The 22691-nt window shown below is 38.3% G+C and overlaps 1 protein-coding gene across 1 annotated transcript in view; it reads right to left on the bottom strand.

The window, feature by feature from the left end:
- LOC115230528 (anoctamin-8-like) overlaps window positions 1-22691 on the bottom strand; it is a 132401-nt gene that overhangs the window by 16442 nt on the left and 93268 nt on the right. Inside the window, exons 4-9 of the mRNA XM_036500777.1 lie at window positions 19819-19935; window positions 18127-18254; window positions 15382-15423; window positions 14143-14304; window positions 11315-11603; window positions 7764-7819 (exon numbers count right to left, since the gene is read on the bottom strand). Of these exons, the coding sequence (XP_036356670.1) occupies window positions 7764-7819; window positions 11315-11603; window positions 14143-14304; window positions 15382-15423; window positions 18127-18254; window positions 19819-19935 (794 nt within the window). The remainder of the gene's footprint in view (window positions 1-7763; window positions 7820-11314; window positions 11604-14142; window positions 14305-15381; window positions 15424-18126; window positions 18255-19818; window positions 19936-22691) is intronic.

Below are 22691 nucleotides of genomic sequence, written 5' to 3'. Positions count from 1 at the left end.
TAAACAATTCACCAACACATGAAACAATTCAACAACACGTTAAACAATTCACCAACATGCCAAACAATTCACCAACACATTAAACAATTCACCAACACATCAAACAATTCACCAATACATCAATTCACCAACACGTTAAACAATTTACCAATACATCAATTCACCAACACATCAAACAATTCACCAACACGTTAAACAATTTGCCAACACATCAAACAATTCACCAATACAATTCACCAAAACACCAAACAATTCACCAACACGTAAACAATTCACCAATACATCAATTCACCAACACGTTAAAGAATTCAAGAAACATCAAACAATTCACCAATACATCAATTCACCAACACGCCAAACAATTTACCAACACTTAAACAATTCACCAACACATCAAATAATTCACTAACATGCCAAACAATTCACCAACACGTTAAACAATTTACCAACACATCAAACAATTCACCAACACGTCAAACAATTCACCAACACGTTAAACAATTCACCAACATGCCAACAATTCACCAACACGCCACACAATTCACCAACACGTTAAACAATTCAAAACGTTAAACAATCACCAGCACGTTAAACATTCACCAATACATCAATTCACCAACATGTCAAAAATTCACCAACACGTTAAACTTCACTAACAATCAAACAATTCACCAATACATCAATTCACCAACACGTCAAAAATTCAACATGAACAATTCACCAACACATCATAAAATTCACCAACACGTCAAACAATTCACCAACACATTAAACAATTCACCAACACGCCAAACAGTTTACCAACACATCAAAAATTCACCAATACATCAATTCACCAACATGTCAAACAATTCACCAATACGTTAAACATTCACTAACACATCAAACAATTCACAAAACACAATACATCATTCACCAACATGTCAAACAATTCACCAACGTTAAACAATTCACTAACACATCAAACAATTCACCAATTCACCAACACGTCAAACAATTCAACACGAACAATTCACCAACACATCATAAAATTCACCAATACATCAATTCACCAACACGTCAAACAATTCACCAACACGTTACGCAATTCACCAACACATCAAATAATTCACCAACACATTAAACAACTTGCCGACACGTCAAACAATTCACCAACACGTTGAACAATTCACCAACACGTCACACAATTCACCAACACATCAAACAATTCAGCAATACATCAATTCACCAACATGTCAATCAATTCACAAACACGTTAAACAATTCAACACGAACAATTCACCAATACATCAATTCACCAACACAACAAGTTGCCAACACTCAAACAATTCACCAATACATCAATTCACCAACACGTTAAACAATTCACCAATACATCAATTCACCAACACGCCAAACAATTCACCAACACGTTAAACAATTTGCCAACAATCAAACAATTCAACCATACATCAATCACCAACAATTAAACAATTCACCAACACATCAAATAATTCACCAACATGTTAAACAATTCACCAACACGTTAAAAAATTCACCAATACATCAATTCACCAATATGCCAAACAATTCACCAACACATAAACAATTCACCACACATCAACAATTCACCAACACGTAAACAATTCACCAACACATGAAACAATTCAACAACACGTTAAACAATTCACCAACATGCCAAACAATTCACCAACACATTAAACAATTCACCAACACATCAAACAATTCACCAACACGTCAAACAATTCACCAATACATCAATTCACCAACACGTTAAACAATTTACCAATACATCAATGTACCAACACAAGAACCACTTCAAGAATATGTCAAACATTTCACCAACACAAAGAATTCACCAACATGTCAAACAATTCAACAATGCGTGAAACAATTGACCAACACATCAAACAATTCTCCAATACATCAATTCACCAACACACCAAACAATTCACCAACATGTCAAACAATTCAACACGAACAATTCACCAATACATCAATTCACCAACACGTTAAACAATTCACCAAGACGCCAAACAATTCACCAATACATCAATTCACCAACACGTCAAACAATTCACCAACACATCGAACAATTCACCAATACATCAATTAACCAACACGTCAAACAATTCACCAACACAAACAATTTGCCAATACATCAAACAATTCACCAACACGTTAAACAAGTTGCCAACACATCGAACAATTCACCAATACATCAATTCACCAACACGTCAAACAATTCAACACGAACAATTCACCAACACGTCAAACAATTCACCAATACATCAATTCACCAACACAAATAAGTTGCCAACACATCAAACAATTCACCAACACGTTAAACAATTTGCCAACACATCAAACAATTCACCAATACATCAATTCACCAACACGCCAAACAATTCACCAACACGTTAAACAATTTGCCAACACTTCAAAGAATTCGCTCATACATCAATTCATCAACATGCCAAACAATTCACCAACACGTTAAACAATTTGCCAACACATCAAACAATTCACCAACACATTAAACAATTCACCAACACATCAAATAATTCACCAACATGTTAAACAATTCAGCAACACATTAAAAAATTCACCAATACATCAATTCACCAATATGCCAAACAATTCACCAACACATTAAACAATTCACCAACACGTTAAACAATTCACCAACACATGAAATAATTCAACAACACGTTAAACAATTCAACATGCCAAACAATTCACCAACACGTCAAACAATTCACCAATACATCAATTCACCAACACAAGAACCACTTCAAGAATACGTCAAACAATTTACCAACACATCAAACAATTCACCAACACAAAGAATTCACCAACACGTCAAACAATTCAACAATACGTGAAACAATTCACCAACACATCAAACAATTCACCAATACATCAATTCACCAACACACCAAACAATTCACCAACATGTCATAACAATTCAACACGAACAATTCACCAATACATCAATTCACCAACACGTTAAACAATTTGCCAACACATCAAACAATTCACCAAGACGCCAAACAATTCACCAACACGTCAAACAATTCACCAACACGTTAAACAATTTGCCCACACATCGAACAATTCACCAATACATCAATATGGTCTCAAAAATTTGTCCTACAAAGAGAGGCTGAGGACGCTCGACCTTTATTCTCTTGAAACACGCCGCCGCCATGGTGATCTCATTCTCGCCCACAACATCATAAGCGAGAAGTGTAACCTCTTGAAAGAGCTGTTCTTCACTCCTGCTTCGGAGCGTCGGCTGCGGGGTCATTCCGAAAAGCTCTACCTGCGACGATTTCATCTCAATCGAAGGAGAGGAGCTTTCTCCGTCCGGGTTGCGGATCCGTGGAACAAGCTGCCAGACGAGATGGTGAAGGTGCCGACGACCGCTTTGTTCAAACAATTCACCAATACATCAATTAACCAACACATCAAACAATTCACCAATACATCAATTCACCAACACAAACAATTTGCCAACACATCAAACAATTCAACAATACATCAATTCACCAACACGCCAAACTATTCATCAACACATTAAACAATTCACCAACACATCAAATAATTCACCAACATGTTAAACAATTCACCAACACGTTAAAAAATTCACCAACACGTGAAACAATTCACCAACAGGTTAAATAATTCACCAACACGTTTGACAATTCACCAACTCGTTAAAAAATTCACCAATATGCCAAACAATTCACCAACACGTTAAACTATTCATCAACATGCCAAACAATTCACCAACACATAAAACAATTCACCAACACGTTAAACAATTCACCAACATGCCAAACAATTCACCAACACGTTAAACAATTCACCAACACATCATACAATTCACCAACACGTCAAACAATTCACCAATACATAAATTCACCAACACGCGAAACAAATCACCAACACGTTAAACAATTCAACACGAACAATTCACCAATACATCAATTCACCAACACGTTAAACAATTTGCCAACACATCAAACAATTCACCAAGACGCCAAACAATTCACCAATACATCAATTCACCAACACGTCAAACAATTCACCAACACGTTAAACAATTTGCCAACACATCGAACAATTCACCAATACATCAATTCACCAACACGTCAAACAATTCACCAATACATCAATTCACCAACACAAACAATTTGCCAACACATCAAACAATTCACCAACACGTTAAACAAGTTGCCAACACATCGAACAATTCACCAATACATCAATTCACCAACACCCCAACACATTAAACAATTTGCCAACACATCAAACAATTCAACCATACATCAATTCACCAACATGTTAAACAATTTTCCAACACATCAAACAATTCACCAATACATCAATTCACCAACACAAACAATTCACCAACATATCAAATAATTCACCAACACGTTAAAAAATTCACCAACACGTCAAACAATTCACCAACAGGTTAAATAATTCACCAACACATCAAACAATTCACCAACACATTTGACAATTCACCAACACGCCAAACAATTCAGCAACACGTTAAACAATTCACCAACACTTTAAAAAATTCACCAATACATCAATTCACCAATATACCAAACAATTCACCAACACAATCTATTCATCAACATGCCAAACAATTCACCAACACGTCAAAGAATTGACCAACACGTCGAACAATTCACCAATACGTGAAACAATTCAACACATCAAACAATTCACCAATACATCAATTCACCAACACGTCAAACAATTTACCATGTCAAACAATTCACAAACACGTCAAACAATTCACCAACACTTCAAACAATTCACCAATACATCAATTCAGCAATACGTCAAACAATTGACCAACATGTCAAATAATTCACCAACACGCCAAACAATTCACCAACACGTTAAACAATTCACCAATACATCAATTCACCAACTCGCCAAACAATTCACCAACAAGTCAAACAATTCACAAATACGTCAAAGAATTCACCGACACATCAAACAATTCACCAATACATCAATTCACTAACACGTCAAAGAATTCATCAACATGTCAAACAATTCACCAACACAAACAATTCACCAACACGTCAAAGAATTCACCAACATGTCAAACAATTCAGCAATACATCAATTCACCAACACGTCAAACAATTTGACAACATGTCAAACAATTCACCAATTCACCAACAGGTCAAACAATTCAGCAACCCCCTCTCTCTCTCTTTCGGAGAGGCACAAGCACCTACACGCACATATGCACACACGGCAGTAACTCCCGCCTACCGAATTCAATCACAAAGCTCCGGTCAGCTCAGGGCTATAGTGAAAGACACCTACCCAAAGTGCCATGCAGTGGGACTGAACCCGAAACCATGTAGTTAGAAAGCAAGCTCCCTAACGTCAAACAATTCACCAACATGCCACACAATTCACTAACACATCAAACGATTCACCAACATGTTAAACAATTTGCCAACACATCAAACAATTCTCCAATATATCATTTCACCAACACGTCAAAGAATTTACCAACATGTCAAACAATTCACGAACACGTTAAACAATTCACCAACACGTCAAACAATTCACAAATACGTCAAACAATTCACCAACACATCAAACAATTCACCAATACATCAGATCAACAACACGCCAAACAATTCACCAACACATTAAACAATTCACCAACACATCAAATAATTCACCAACACACTAAAGAATTCACCAACACGTTAAACGATTCACCAACACGCCAAACAATTCACCAACACGTTAAACAATTCACCAATGCATCAATTCATCAACACTCTAAACAATTCACCAATACATTAAACAATTCACAAACACATCAAACAATTCACCAATGCATCAATTCACCAACATGTTAAACAATTCACTAACACATCAAACAATTCACCAACACGTGAAACAATTCACCAACACATTAAACAAATCACCAACACATCAAACAATTCACCAATACATCAATTCACCAACACGCCAAACAATTCACCAATACATCAATTCACCAACAGGGCAAACAATTCAGCAATACATCAATTCACCAACACGTCAAAGAATTCACCAACATGTCAAACAATTCACCAATGCGTGAAACAATTTACCAATACATCAATTCACCAACACATCAAACAATTTACCAACATGTCAAACAATTCACCCACATGTCAAACAATTCACCAATACATCAATTCACCAACGGGTCAAACAATTCAGCAACACGTCAAACAATTCAGTAACACGTCAAACAATTCACCAACACGCCACACAATTCACTAACACGTCAAACAATTCACCAATACATCAATTAACCAACACGTCAATTCACAAATACGTCAAACAATTCACCAACACATCAATTCACCAACACGTCAAACAATTCCCCAACACGTCAAACAATTCACCAACACAAACAATTCACCAATACATCAATTCTCCAACACGTCAAACAATTCACCAACACATCAAACAATTCACCAACACAAACAATTCACCAACACAAACAATTCACCAATACCTCAATTCACCAACACGCCAAACAATTCACCAACACGTCAAACAATTCACCAATACATCAATTCACCAACGGGTCAAACAATTCAGCAACACGTCAAACAATTCACCAACATGCCAAACAATTCACTGACACGTCAAACAATTCACCAATACATCAATTCACCAATATGCCAAACAATTCACCAACACATTAAACAATTCACCAACACGTAAACAATTTACCAACACGTTAAACAATTTGCCAACACATCAAACAATTCACCAACATGTCGAACAATTCACCAACACGTCGAACAATTCACCTACACACCAAACAATTCACCAACACGTTAAACAATTCACCAACATGTTAAACAATTCACCAATACATCAATTCACCAACACGCCAAACAATTCACCATCACGTTAAACAATTCACCAATACATCAAACAATTCACCAATACATCAATTCTCCAACATGCCAAACAATTCACCAACACGTTAAACAATTCACCAACACATCGAACAATTCACTAATACATCAATTCACCAACACGTCAAATAATTTACCAACACGTCAAACAATTCACCAATACATCAATTGACCAACACGTCAAACAATTCACCAACACGTTAAACAATTCACCAATACATCAATTCACCAACACGCCAAACAATTCACCATCACGTTAAACAATTCACCAATACATCAAACAATTCACCAACACGTTAAACAATTCACCAACACATCGAACAATTCACCAACACGTCAAACAATTCACCAACACGTCAAACAATTCACCAACACGTCAAACAATTCACCAATACATCTATTCACCAACACGTCAAACAATTCACCAACACGTCAAACAATTCACCAATACATCAAACAATTCACCAACACGTCAAACAATTCACCAACACGTCAAACAATTCACCAACACGTCAAACAATTCACCAACACATCAAACAATTCACCAACACGTCAAACAATTCAACAACACATCAAACAATTCACCAACACGTCAAACAATTCACCAACACGTCAAACAATTCACCAACACGTCAAACAATTCAACAACATGTCAAACAATTCACCAACACGTCAAACAATTCAACAACATGTCAAACAATTCACCAACACGTCAAACAATTCAACAACATGTCAAACAATTCACCAACACGTCAAACAAAACATTTGCTAAACCATGAAACCACTCACCAGAACAAGTTTAATGATGAGATGGTTTTCGTATGCCTCTTGCATCCTGTGATTCTCTGCAAGAAAGAAAAGAAAAGAAACAGAAGTTAATGTTTCAGTTGAGTGGTTTGTAAGAGGGGGGGGGGCCATTTGTAGAAACAAACAAAGATGATAGAAGGGGAGTGAGGAGGTGCGTGGTTGGATGGGTACAACTACTGCATTCATGGTGAACATGCAAGGGTGCATGGCTCCTCATAATTGTACGGTCAAGAGTTCAATTCCTGGTGACACACTGTGTTCTTGAGCAAGACACTTCATTTCACATTGCTCCAGTCTCCCCTCAGCTGGCAAAGAATGAGTTGTACCAGTAATTTAAAAGGGGCCAACCTTGTCAACTTCTGTGTAATGCTAAATCTTCCTGACAATTACTTTAAGAGTATGCTTGTCAGTGGTATACTCAGCCACTTGTATGTTAATTTCAGGAGCAAGATGTTCTGTTGATTCGATCAACCAGAACAATCATTGTCGCAAACAATAGAGTGACAGTTTTCTTTCTTCTTTTTTTAATTAAGAATATAATTAAACATTATAATTACGTTCTGGGAGAATTAATAATTCTAAGTTGAATTTGTGAAATCATTGACCATGTGGTTGTGGGTTCAAGTCTTGTTAGAGGCAACACATTGTACAATACTTGCCATTTCAGTCTGCCTGGCTGACAACTGGCTTTATTTTAAGACAAGGTTTGAGCATGCTGGGCAAAATGCTTTTAGTGGTATTTTGCCTGTCGCTATGTTCTGAGTTCAAATTCTGCCAAGGTCAGCTTTACCTTTCATCCTTTCAGGGTCAATAAAATAAGTACCAGTTATACACTGGGGTCAATGTAATCGACTCATCCCTTCCCCCAAAATTGCTGCAAACTTTGAAACCATTATTTCAAGATGAGCATTGACCGACAAGTGGTCACTTATAGGGTGGTCATCCAGCTGTAAAAATTGCTACAACAAAACAACAAAGACACCCCTACAAGAAATAGCAGTCAAATCCAACCTTCCTCCCACCGTCAACCTTTCTTTTTTTTTGTCAGATAGGTATGGGAGGCTGGGTTTGGCCAGTTGGATTATAGAACCAGTAGAATAGCTTGACCGGATGTGGCCAGTTTAAATGCTAAAGAGTCAAAAGATTAAAGCTGGATTGGTCTCAGGTTGGTTGGAATGCAGAGAGGTGAGAGTTGAAGGTAGGAAAGACAATATGGGTGTGGAGTGTCTGTGAAGATAAAAGATGGAATGGCGATGGCTTGAAGAACCTTAAAAATCTGAGATTTGTACAATGAAGGCTGATTTGGGATTAGGAAACACTGCAGCACCGGCTGAGAGCAGGAGGGTGAAGGTTAAAAAGATATCAGATGCTGAATTTGTTGATGACATAGTTCTGGTGACAAACACAGTGAGGGGTTGATGCAGGAGGTGGAGACTGTGCCGATGGGTGTGGGGTTGAAATTGAATGAGATTAAGACAAAGTATCTGGTAGAGAATATTAAGGAGCCAGAGAAGATTACGAATGTAGGCAGGAAGCCACTAGAGTTGGTTGAGGACTTCCTGTATCTGGGAGCAAAGACTGGGAACACACAGGGCGATATAGTTGTGAGGAAGAGCAAAGCCTGAGCGGCATGCCATAGTTTGAGATCTGTATGGAAGTTGGACGTTTGAATACCTGTCTATTCATTGCCGCAGGGGGGTCTGTGCTGTTGTATGGGACTAAGAATTGGACACTGACCTAGAAACTCACTCAGATGGTGGATGAGGATGCTGAGGATGAAGAACTCAGAGCTGTGCGAGAGCCTCCCAAAAGTTAGCTCGAAAATAACACAGAGGAGACTGAGGTTAGCTGGACATTCAGAGTTGATACTGCCCCCAGGGAAACCCCTACACAGACACACTAGAGAGGGAGACCGAGGATGACGTGTTGATGCCCTAAGGACAGGCACTGGTCTCTGGGAAACACACAGGACATGGCAGCGATGACGAGGGACAAAGAATGTTGGAGAGAACTCGTCCATGGATCTCGGGAATTTTACTTGCCCTAGATAGACATACGTTGTGTGTGTGTGTGAGAGAGAGAGAGATGGTACATGACTCAGTGGTTAGAGCATTGGATAGTGAGTTCAATTCCTGGTCTGGGCTGTGTGTTGTGTTCTTGAGCAAGACACTTTATTTCACGTTGCTCCAGTTCACTCAGCTGTAGAAATGAGTTGCAGTGTCACTGGTGCCAAGCTGTATCGGCCCCTTTGCCTTTCCCTTGGATAATATTGGTGGCATGGGGAGGGGAGGCTGATGCAGGGGCAACTGATGGTCTTCCATAAACAACCTTGCCCGGACTTGTGCCTCGGAGAGTAACTTTCTAGGTGCAATCCCATGGTCATTCATGACCGAAGGGGGTCTCATATATATATATATATATATATGTGTGTGTGTGTGTATGTGTTACTAGTTATACAACATTCTAGATATCACACATACATACAATTTACTTTGATATGTGCGTGCGTGTGTGTGTGTGTGTATATATATATATATACACATACATACACAAACACACACACGTACACACAACTGATATTACATCTGCCTCCATTCCATGACAGCATTTTGTGTAGGATGCTCATATTTGGTGCCAATTTTGGAACATTTGTGGTTTTAAAACTGTGTAACTTTCCGTGCATGTCAGCCAGTTATAAATTACAGTCGGTGGAGCAATTAACTGTGAGAAAGAGATCATGATTATTGGGTGGTATTACAACAATGACATCCTGTGGGAAAGTGACAGAAATTATCACAGATATTACTCTCCATAATTGCAAGTGATTTGTTTAAACAGGTCAAACATGACTGACGGCGCTAAGACATGTAATGGTTGTTGTTTTTGTAGCTTGAATATTTTGTTGAATCAATAATTCTGTGTTTGTTGATTGAGATGAATAAAACCTCTATCTTGCCCAGGATATTAATTGTCTGGAAGCCGTTGAGCGATGTGTAACCAAGAGAATACACTCCATCTGAATGCCTTACTTCCCTGGGCATGGACACATTGAAACTCCAACGTCTGGCAGCTGACTTGGCAGACACCCATAAAATTATTAACCATCTTACCAACAATAACTCTGAGCACCTTTTCAAATTCCACCCTTCTAACACCCGTGGACATATTTACAAAGTCAGAAAACAGCACAGCTCCCATGACTTTCGGAAACATTTTTTCACGGTAAGAGTTGCTGAAGCATGGAACAAACTGCCAGCATCAGTTGTTAGTTGTCGGAGCACTGCATCCTTCAAAACTTCCATGCTTCCTGAGATTCGCCAACACTACACCTGGTTTTCTCCCCTCCATACACACACAAGCATGTATCTGACTCATACACTGTTCACTTCCCAGACATTTGTACATTACTGCATATGCTTTATATGCACTTTCTGACAAGTTGTGGTGCACCTGAGCACTGTATACAATAATTTTATTATTATTATTATAAAATTCTAAAATTGAGAAAATTGGCACAGGACTGCCAGACTTACCCATGTCATTCAGCCAGTATGCAACTCTGGTGTACATTCGATCGAGTGTGAAGATGGAAACAGCATGGCAAACTTTAGGCAAAACTTTAGCAATGAAAGCATATTCACCGGTGTTGACTAATTTCGTGATGAGTTCCTCAATGTAAAAGTTGGCCAGCATCACAGCAAATACAATGCAAAGACTTAAGATGACAACAGGAAGGGTTATAAAGTAGCGGAACAAATTCCTTTTCCATATTGGATAGAATGGTTCCAGCCTTCCAGTGACACTACTTACTTCAAGTTCTCCCTGCAAAGAGAAACCGGTCAAGAGAAATTTAAAGAACAAAATTAAGTGGAGGGAGCCTCTCACATTGAAGGGGAAATAAGGAGGAAAAAAGGAATATTAATCCTCATTTAAAAGCAAAAGTTGTGTTAGAACACAAAATACTGCATTATTTAACTCGAGAGAACCTTTCATATGGACTTGTGATGCATATAAGCACTCTTGTTTATATCACTAGCAAGAGATAATCATCTCCTGATACTGCGAGACTTCCAGATCATGTGATTTCAGCCTTCCTTGGCCTTGTTAATAGAAACCTGGCCAGATCAGACTGAACCTGGCACAGCCTACTGGCTTGCTAGTCCCCAGTCAAATCGTCCAACCCATGCCACCTTGGAATGCAGACGTTAAACGATGAGGATAATGATGAATATTTTGAGTGAAAACTCTCTCTCATCAAACTGAAATGAATATTTATACTAGAGTGGAAGACATTCAAAACCATCATCACAACAGTTGTGCAATATCAGACAAAGTTTATTGTTGTCTGGCTTCCCTTGACACACGTTTGCCAGCCACAAGTTGAAGCAAAATCTTTCCCAAATAACTTCCTTTAGCTACAGTTGCATAAAAACTCCATTTCTGTTCTTGGATTAATTTTTTAATCTTCCTTCTCGATGTAAGCAATGCCATTCATTTCTAATATTCTCTGAGAACATTTCTGGCCATGGAAAAATATCAACCTTAAATGGAAACAAGTGAATGTTGGTGACAGGAAGGGTATCCAGCTGTAGAAATTATGCTTCAACAAACTCCGTCTAAACCATGGAAGCATGGAAAGGTGGACATCAAGATGAAGATAATGTTTTATATATATATATATATATATATATCTTTTACTTGTTTCAGTCACTGGACTGCGGCCATACTGGGGCATCATCTTGAAGAATTTTAGTTGAACAAATCAACCCCAGTAATTATTATTTTTTTGTAAAGCCTGGTACTTATTCTATTGGTCTCCTTTGCTGAGCTGCTAAGTTACTGGCAAATAAACACACTGACACCATTAGTCAAACAGTTACGGAAGTGACACACACACACACACATGCATATACATGATGGGCTTCTTTCAGTTTCCATCTACCAAATCCATTCACAAAACCTTGGTGAGTCTGAGGCTATAGTAGAAGACACTTAACCAAGGTGCCATGCAGTGGTACTGAACCTGGAACCATGTGGTTGGGAAGCAAACTTCTTACCACACAGCTACACCTGCTCAATTATATATATATATATATATATATATTATATATATATATATATATATATATATATACACACACATATATATATATACACACACACAGTACAGTGCAAAAGTTTTCAGTCACTTTAAATTATTGTAAATTTCTATTAATGGCCAACTTAAAAGGGGACGTTTCGCATTGTGTATTTCACAGATGAAACATTGGCCCCATTGGAGTCATTTCAATACCTAATCATTATATTTTGTGGTAGGGATTCTGAATGAAAGGGGAAGATGCAAGGTGACCACCAAAAATGGCTGTGCAAAAGTCTTTGGCCATCTCTCATAAACCAATCAAGATTTCAAGGAGAAAAATGTTGGCAATTAGTAGAAATAAAGTGGTCAAAGACTTCTGCACTGTACTATACATACATAAGTATATACATATATATATAAAATGAGATAGAGGTTGAAAATTCAACCCACCATGGAATAACATATATCCAATATACTGCTAGAGAGGTACCCAACAAGACTAATACATAAATGTTAAAAATTGCCATGCAATTAATTCATCTACTGTATTATGTGGGCAAGGGTAAAAATATTACCGTAAATTAATAATACAAAATTAGAAAATGGAGAAACATACTTAAATCAATCAAACATCAACCATCAGATGATACCCAATCAATACTTTATTACACCATTACATAACAGCAAAGGCATTATACAAAATATATTGTAAATATAATTAGACAAGGAAATAGAAATATAAAATATAATATATAATATGTAATTATATAATTATATTTATAATTATATTATGATATAATTATATATTATATTTTATATTTCTATTTCCTTGTCTAATTATATTTACAATATATTTTGTATAATGCCTTTGCTGTTATGTAATGGTGTAATAAAGTATTGATTGGGTATCATCTGATGGTTGATGTTTGATTGATTTAAGGATGTTTCTCCATTTTCTAATTTTGTACATATATATATATATATATACATACACACACTCATTAATTGGTCACAGATGTGCTCTACAGAGTATTTTTTTCACCAAAAGTGCTCAACAAATATATATAAAATAATGAATTATTTGGGGCTATAACAAGTCTCTGGTAAGGGGAGATAACCACCGATATGTCATATAAAGAAAATACATATACATACACTTATGTGCTCATGCATACACACACACACACACACACACACATGTAGTAAAGAGATAATGCACTGTGCATGTGTTTGTATAAAATAAGAATTTAACAAATTTGAAATTAGTATGAAAGTTCTCACCTTATAAAAAGGCCTGGGATCTATGACAACTTCATCATTTTTGTCTAGAGTCCCCCACTTGTAAGCCAGCTCAGCTGATCTTCGCTTCCAGTGTTCCAAGTAAAGAGTGGCCCACAACACATTAAACAACGCAAAACCCACAAAGCACCAATCATCAAATATCTGAAGCAAGAAGAATACAAAATAAAAAGATGAAATCATGACACAGATGCCGAGACCCACCACCGAAATCAGAGTTACAACATAAGATATTAAGACTCAGCAATAAAATCATAGTTATGACATCGATACTAAGACTCACTAGAAAAATCATGGTTATGACATCGATACTAAGACTTACCATCAAAATCAGAGTTATGCAAATTAGCAAGGCTTGGAGGAGAGGAAGTGGCATTTTCACAGCTAGATGCACTTCCTGTCACTAACCCTTACCTGTTTTCCAAGAAAGGGACATTTGTAATTCCAAAGGAATTTGAAAGTGTAGAGCTAATTGGATGATTCGTTGAAGGTCAATAAATGTCACCAGTTGTGACTCAACCACAAATAGTAAGGTCACCATTCATAGCTGTAGTTCTGCATAGTTTTGTGTTTGTTCACAAAGACATACATATATCCACACACACACACACACACACATATATATATATTTATATATATATATTTATATATATATATATATATTGGCCTGCATGCTTAGCCAGTGGGGTGGCGTCATTTGAAGGCTAAAACAATGCGAAGCGCATTGTGACCAGCGATGTGTAGCCTGGTCGATCATGGTGATATATATATATATATATGTATATATATAGGGGGAGAGTTCACAAAAAAAAACAAAAGACGAAGACAGGTGGTGTACAAAACAAACAGATGTATTAGTATAACGCTCAGGAATTGAAAAAGTCTTTTACGTTTCGAGCCTACGCTCTTCTGCAGAAAGAGACACAGAAAAAAGCAAGGAGAGAAAAAAATGCGTGTAGGAGCTAACGATCTATCATATATATATATATATATATATATATATATATATATGCACACTTGCCTAAGGAGTGGCCAATTCCAACAGCACAAAATTCAATGTGAACACAACTTGACTAAATATTGCACGACAGAGTAGAAATATCCCAGAACACAGCACACGTTACTAGGCCTTTCCCACCAAAATGTTAATCAACCACTGCAAGCTACCAGAGACCCAAAATTAAACCATCACCATTTATGGCAAACCTAGAAGACACTTACCATTGGTCTGTCAGTGTTTTGAAGATGTACATTTCTAGACTCCTGTAGATTAGGAATGAAACATTTCACCATTTTTAAAGAGATTTTAATTACAATTAATTTTTAAAAAAAAGACTTGGTTGCCTTATCAGAAATAGATTTTCACTATTGGTTCAATGTGTGTGTGTGTGTGTGTAGCTAAAATACAAATTATGAGGTGTCATTAGTACTATTATTATTATTATCATTATTATTCTCTGCTGATGTCTGTGTTGATGAAACAGCCTATGTAAATCTTGGAAACCAGGACAGTAACTGGCATCCGTGGGACTCTTATCTGTTGATAAACTGGTTGTAAACTTCAAATTAGAACACCTTTGGTGGTGGGAGTCAAAGGGGGTCTAGGGGTCAGTTTGTCATTGAGAACACAACAGTAGTTGGGCCCTTCTTTTATCATTCTCCTTTTCATCATCATCATCATCAGCAGCAAGAATAACAGCAACAGTACCAACAGCAGCAAAGAACTAACAAGGGAGACCCTCATAAAATTTTTCAATTTGCTAGAAATGACAGCTAAACCTCCCACAACTCCCCACAGAGGACACACTGAACAATGTAGTTCTGAGTTGCATGTAGACGGGAAAATGATGGCATGGGTTAGACCAGTGGTTTCCAACCTTTTCACTACTGAGGACCCCTTTTTATTGAAATGAGTTTTCCATTGGACCCCAGGAAAGGTCTGTCAGCCCCAGGCTGGGAACCACTGGGTTGTCATGGTTTCTATGACTGGATGCCTTTCCTAACATCGACCACTTTACAGAGTGAACTGGGGGCTTTTCACTTGGCACCAGCACTGGTGGGGTCACCAATCAACTTGCAAGGTAAGACTCCTTAAGTGAAGGAGCGGGGAACAGTATTGCAGGAGATGGCTAAATGTTGAGAGATTAAAGTTTGATGAAAGGATAGAAACAAGAGTCTTGCTGAAGAGTTGATGTATGGTCATATCTTCTATCTTTTACTTGTTTCACTCATTCGACTGTGGCCATGCTGGGGCACCAACTTGAAGAGTTTTTAAGCCAAGCGAATTGACCCCAGCGCTTACTTTTATTTATATTTTTAAAGCCTGGTGCTTATCCTATTCGTTACGTTTGCCAAACTGCTAATTAACAAGGACATAAACACACCAGCACTGGTTGTCAAGCAGTGATGGAGGACAAACACACACACACATATATATATACATATACAAGGGCTATTAAAGGCAAGTATGATCCTAGTGGGGCCCTGTATTTACATTTACTGGTTAAAAATGCTGGCCAACCTCAGTGAGTGTAAATAAACTCCAGTTAGTTTATTTTGCTATCCTCGGTAGATCTTCACATTGGCAAATTCATGTCTCTATAGAGACGGCCTGTTGTCAGTAGATAAGAAGTCATTAATTAATTAATTAAGGAGAACAGAAATTTATATCTCCAGGTTTTTATGCAGTTATTTACATCTTTTCATTTCGTACCTACATATGTTTCTGCAACAAGTCAGTGCACACTGCAAACTTTGCATCTGGTGCACATTTTGTTGTTAATCACTGCTGCTGCAATTATCTGCATTTTCGGATTTCATCTGATTTAAATTTGAGTCCAACCGAAACTAATTCACAAACATCATCATCGTGGTATTAGCAATCGATAAATAGTCTAAATCCTGACCTTTCCAACTCTAATTCAGATGAAATCCGAAAATGCAGATAATTGTGCTCTGAAGCAGCAGCAATAGTGATTAACAACAAAATGTGCACCAGATGCAAAGTTTGCAGTGTGCACTGACTTGCTGCAGAAACATGGAGGTACGAAATGAAAAGATGTAAATAACTGCATTAAAACCTGGAGATATAAATTTTGGTTCTTAATTGATATATATTTGGCCGAAGCTAGTGTCATGTAACGAACGCCCATGCCGGTGGAGCATAAAAAGCACCTTTCGACCGTTGGGCCTCACAAAGGCAATGTGACTGATGCTGGTGACATGTAAAAGCACCCATTACATTCTGTGGAGTGGTTGGCATTAGGAAGGGCATCCAGCTGTAGAAACCATGCTAAATCGGACTGGGGTCTGGTGCAGCCCCTCAGCTTGCCAGCCCTGGTCAAGCCATCCAACTCGTGCCAGCATGGACGATGGACGCTAAATAATGATGATGATGATGATTGTGATCATCATTTAATGTCCGCTCCCCATGTTGGAATGAGTTGGATGGTTTGACTGGAGTGGATGAGCCAGAGAGCTGCACCAAGGTCCAGTTTAATTTGGCATGGTTTCTACAGCCGGATGCCCTTCCTAACGCTGACCGCTCCAGGAGTGAAATCCACTTGTAAGGCTATAGTAGAAAACGCCCATGGTGCCATGCAGTGGGACGGAATGCAGAACCAGGAAGCAAAATCCTTACCCCACAGCCACACCTGATAAACCAATCGACCATCTTTGAGCACTCTTTTCTCACTAAACTACCTGAATTCTAATTCTATGAGAAAAACAAAAAACTTCCAAATTTAAAGTAAATACATCCAAATTAAATTCTTTCTTCATAATTTTTGGTTTAGAACCTTGTGTTACGTTCCAAACATCAACTTCGTCAAGAAAGTACAAGTCATTTTAGTAAAACCAATCAAATTCTTGAATATTTTCAAAATCAATTACATGGAGATTATATTTCATTTGGAATAGGGTCTCAAAACAGTGAACAGAATATTTCACTTAAAATTTGGTGCCAACCTGTTCATATCCTTCCATAGTCCACACCAGAAGTCCTATAAGAGCAGGAATACATAGAGCTGTTGTGTAATGTCCCAAGTAAGCAAAATACATCGCAATCTTCACTCCAAAGTATTCACAAATTTGATCTGGAAAGAAAAGAAATGGTTGAAAGATTAAGGGTATTTTATACTACTATTATTAGTATTATTATCATCATTTTAATGTCCCCTTTTTCATGCTTGTATGAACTGAACAGAATTTGGGGAGGCAGATTTCCTGCATTCAGAAACCCTTTCTGTTGCCAATTCTTACCTGTTTCCAGGTAAAGTGATCTTTCCCCCAATGGACAGACATGTGTTTTCACAGAAGATTGGAAATTATTAACACTGCCTGTATAACAGTGATGCTTGTTTACAACATTCACATGATGTCAAGACAAGGTCACACACAGACACACACAGGCTTTTTTGAGAGACTATTTTATAGCTGTTTTTCTTTCCTGTCACCAATCCACATAGTTGCTTCACCCAACAAACAGGAATACAGGTTTGTCGATCTGTTGTAGGGATTGCTTCAACACAGAACTTGGACAAGGTATACTTTGGGTACTATAGAGTGAATTTAAATCTAGAGTAACAGAAAAGTGTGTGGGTTATTGAGTGAAACTCAACTGAGTATGGGTTTCCACTTCACGGTATATTGTCCATTTGTGACAGATGTCTTCGTGTGTAGTGAGGCAGATGGCAGCCAGGCCTTTCATAACATCAAACCACTGAGAGTCATTGGTTTCTTATTTCTTTATTGCCCACAGGGGGCTAAACACAGAGGGGACAAACAAGGAAAGACGAAGGGATTAAGTCGATTACATCAACCCCAGTGCATAACTGGTACTTAATTTATCGACCCCAAAAGGATGAAAGGCAAAGTTGACCTCAGCGGAATTTGAACTCAGAATCTAATGACAGACGAAATATCGCTAAGCATTTCGCCCGGCGTGCTAACGATTCTGCCAGCTTGCCGCCTTTACTGGTTTCTGTCTATTGAGGGGTTTGAACTCCCAACTTTTGGCTGACTAATTTCCTCAAAATCCATGGTACCTATTAACAAATATGGGAATTAAGCCAGTGAGAGTTAAGCCCTAAGCCAACTAATGCCTTGAAAGTGGTTTTGGGAGACAAAAACTAAGTAATTGCACCATGTGTGTGTGTGTGTGTGTGTGTGTGTGCCTTGACATCATCTGATAGTTATGAACAAGCATGACAGTCATTTAAGCAAAGCTGTTGTTTCCTTCCATGAAAAACATATCTGGCCATGGGGAAATATCATTTTGATTGGAAACAGGTGGGGGTTGGTGACAGGGAAGGCATCCAGCTGTACAAAATTTGCTTCAACAAAATCTGGCTGACCCATGACTACAATATGAGCCAGTGAAGAGACCTCTGTGACTTGCTAGAAACAACAGCCAAGTCTGCCTCAAATGATAAGGACAAATTGAATAATAACAATCCCTAATATACAAAAAGACAGAATGGTCAAGGCTGGGTCACCTTTGACCACAGGTCAGCTGGATCAGGGCTGAGACACAACAAGAATTATTACAAAACTAAATTGATACAAACAAAGATGTGAGTCTAGATATATAAATGTGATGAGTGTTTACTCTGAGTTTGGGTCTAACAAAGCGTAGAGAAGAATAAGGGAAGAACTTACTGAGAGGCTGCGTCGTACAAAATGCATTCACCCAGCCATTTCGCAGTCGGATCAGGTCATCATTGTTGTGTAATGGGAAGACGTTAGAGATGACATTGTTTGTTACCAAAGTTGGAACTGAAAAATACAAACAACAACAAAATAAACAGGAGCACCAATTTGTAAAAGTATATTTAATAAACACAGGCAGGCAGGCAGGCATGCATACATACATACATACATATTTTTTGTTGTATTTCGGAATGGTCATATTGCCAGTTTAGCCAATAAAAACACACGCACTTATATATTTGATGTTACTTTGCTTCAGTGTTATTTATTTTTTACATTAATCTTAATCTTATTTCGGCCAGGGTCCTTATTTGTGTCTCTCCTTACTAACTGTCAGAACTCTGGCCGAAATAAGATTAAGATTAATGTAAAAAATAAATAACACCGAAGCAAAGTAACACCAAATATATAGTGCGTGTGTTTTTATTGGCTAAACTGGCAAAATGACCATTCCGAAATACAACAATATCTGTTTGAACATACAACTTCACATAAAAAATCTTGCACAACAAATATATAAACGTAATATATATATATATATATATATATATATAAATTACAAAGTGAGATAGGGGTTGTGAGTGTAACCCACTATGGGATATCATTTATCCAATATACTGCCAGTAAAATACCCAGAAAGGCTAATATATAAATGCTAAGAATTGCAATGCAAGTAATTCATTTATTGGGCGAAGGTAAAATGTTTTACCTCAAATTCATAATACAAAATAAGAAAATGGAGGAATAGATTTCTTTCAATCATCAACTTCCAGATAATACCAATTCATATAATTTATTAACTAATTATTTAGGAACATCCAGATCAAACAGAATAATACAGAATAAAACAGTACACATCAATGAGTAAGATAATACCATAAGAACAATACATATAAATATAAAATGGATCTTACAGCTGTTTCAGCCATGTAGATAAGAGTATCTCATTATGCTCATATTAGTCAGGTGTATTAAGGTAATATGCGGTTATAAATGAGTTAAATGAGTTACTTATATATATATCTCAAGGCCTCATCACAGTTCAATGCTCTAACCACTGAGCCATGCGCCTTCACACATACACACATATATATATGCTCTCTCTATCCTTACCTGTACATTGGTCAAATGGGATGCTGTTTGGTTGACCGGTTTGCTGAGCACCTCCGAGACATACTCAGCAATGACATTCCGGTCTCACACCACTTCCACTTCACTGGTCATTTGCTACAACATCTGACTGTGTTCATACTGTCTCTGCGGAGGGGCCACCCAGACTCTCGCCTTCACCATGAACAGGAATTAATCTTTTCTCTTCATTCCTTTGCCCCTTATGGTCTCAACTCACCACCACTCTTCATCTAACATCAACCCCACAGATTCCCACATACAACTGCCCCTCCCTTCCACCTATACACCTGCACACCGCCTACCTTGGTACCCTCACTATACACACACCACTATACAAACACCTATACACACTGTTCAACTCATTACTCAATTCACACATCATTACAAACACACTCACAAACACCTTCCCATCCCATACATACTAGCACCCACACCACACACCATTATCCACACACACAGGTCACAATACAAGCATCCCTACATACTGTTCAACTCAGTACACGCACCACACACCAGATTATTATTATTTTTGGAAGTATGCTGTGCGTGAGAAGACCCGGCAAGACAAGTGAGACCATAACCTGTGGCCTCTACCTGGGATGTAGCCAGTCCACCTATGCCAGTCCACTTATGCATACCTTTCCTTCTTGGGACACAAAACTCTACATGTGAAGACCTGTTGAGGCAAGGGAAAATCAAAATCGATCAACATGAATGGAAATTGTAGCTGTGATACCAGTGCCGGTGGCACATAAGAAAACCATCCGAACGTGGCCGTTGCCAGCCCTGCCCCGACTGGCCTCCGTGCCAGTGGCACGTAAAAAGCACCATCCGATCGTGGCCGTTTGCCTGGCACCTGTGCCAGTGGCACGTAAAAAGCACCCACTACACTCATGGAGTGGTTGGCGTTAGGAAGGGCATCCAGCCGTAGAAACATTGCCAGATCAGACTGGGCCTGGTGCAGCCTTCTGGCTTCCCAGACCCCAGTTGAACCGTCCAACCCATGCCAGCATGGAAAGCGGACGCTAAACGATGATGTTGATGATGATCATCATCATTATTATTATTATTATTATTCAGGTCACTGTCCGGAATTGAACTCGGAATCTTGGTGTTAGCAGCCTGTGCTCTTAACCTCTTCGCCATATGCCTGTGGTCTCTGTATTCATTATAATTGTTTTGTGCTGGTATGGTCATGTGATGCATAAAGACGTGCCAATCTCTAACTGTGGAGGGAACCTGCGGAAGAGGCAGACCCAGAAAGACATGTGACAAAGTGGTGAAACATGATCTTTGAATGTGGGGTCTCAAAGAGGCGACGGCAAGTGATGGTGATCTTTGGCGATTTGCTGTGCTTGAGAAGACATGCCAAGTGAAATCATGGTTGTGGCTGGTGCTGGTGACATGTAAAATGCACCCATTTTGGTGACACATAAAAGGGGCCTGTGCTGGTGGCACATAACAGGCACCTGTGCCAGTGACATGTAAAATGCACCCATGCCAGTGACACATAAAAAGCACCTACTACACTCTCGGAATGATTGGTGTTAGGAAGGGCATCCAACTGCAGAAACCTTACCAAATTCAGAGTAGAATCTGGTGCAGTTCTCTGGTTTAGCAGTTTCAGTGAAACCATTTCAAAACCCATGCCAGCATGGAAAGTGGACATTAAATGATGATGATGATGATGA

Source organism: Octopus sinensis, linkage group LG2 (assembly GCF_006345805.1).
Source record: "Octopus sinensis linkage group LG2, ASM634580v1, whole genome shotgun sequence".
NCBI classification, from domain to species: domain Eukaryota; kingdom Metazoa; phylum Mollusca; class Cephalopoda; order Octopoda; family Octopodidae; genus Octopus; species Octopus sinensis.
The sequence above is the reverse complement of the archived record's forward strand: the minus strand, read 5'-3'. Positions and strand labels throughout refer to the sequence as shown.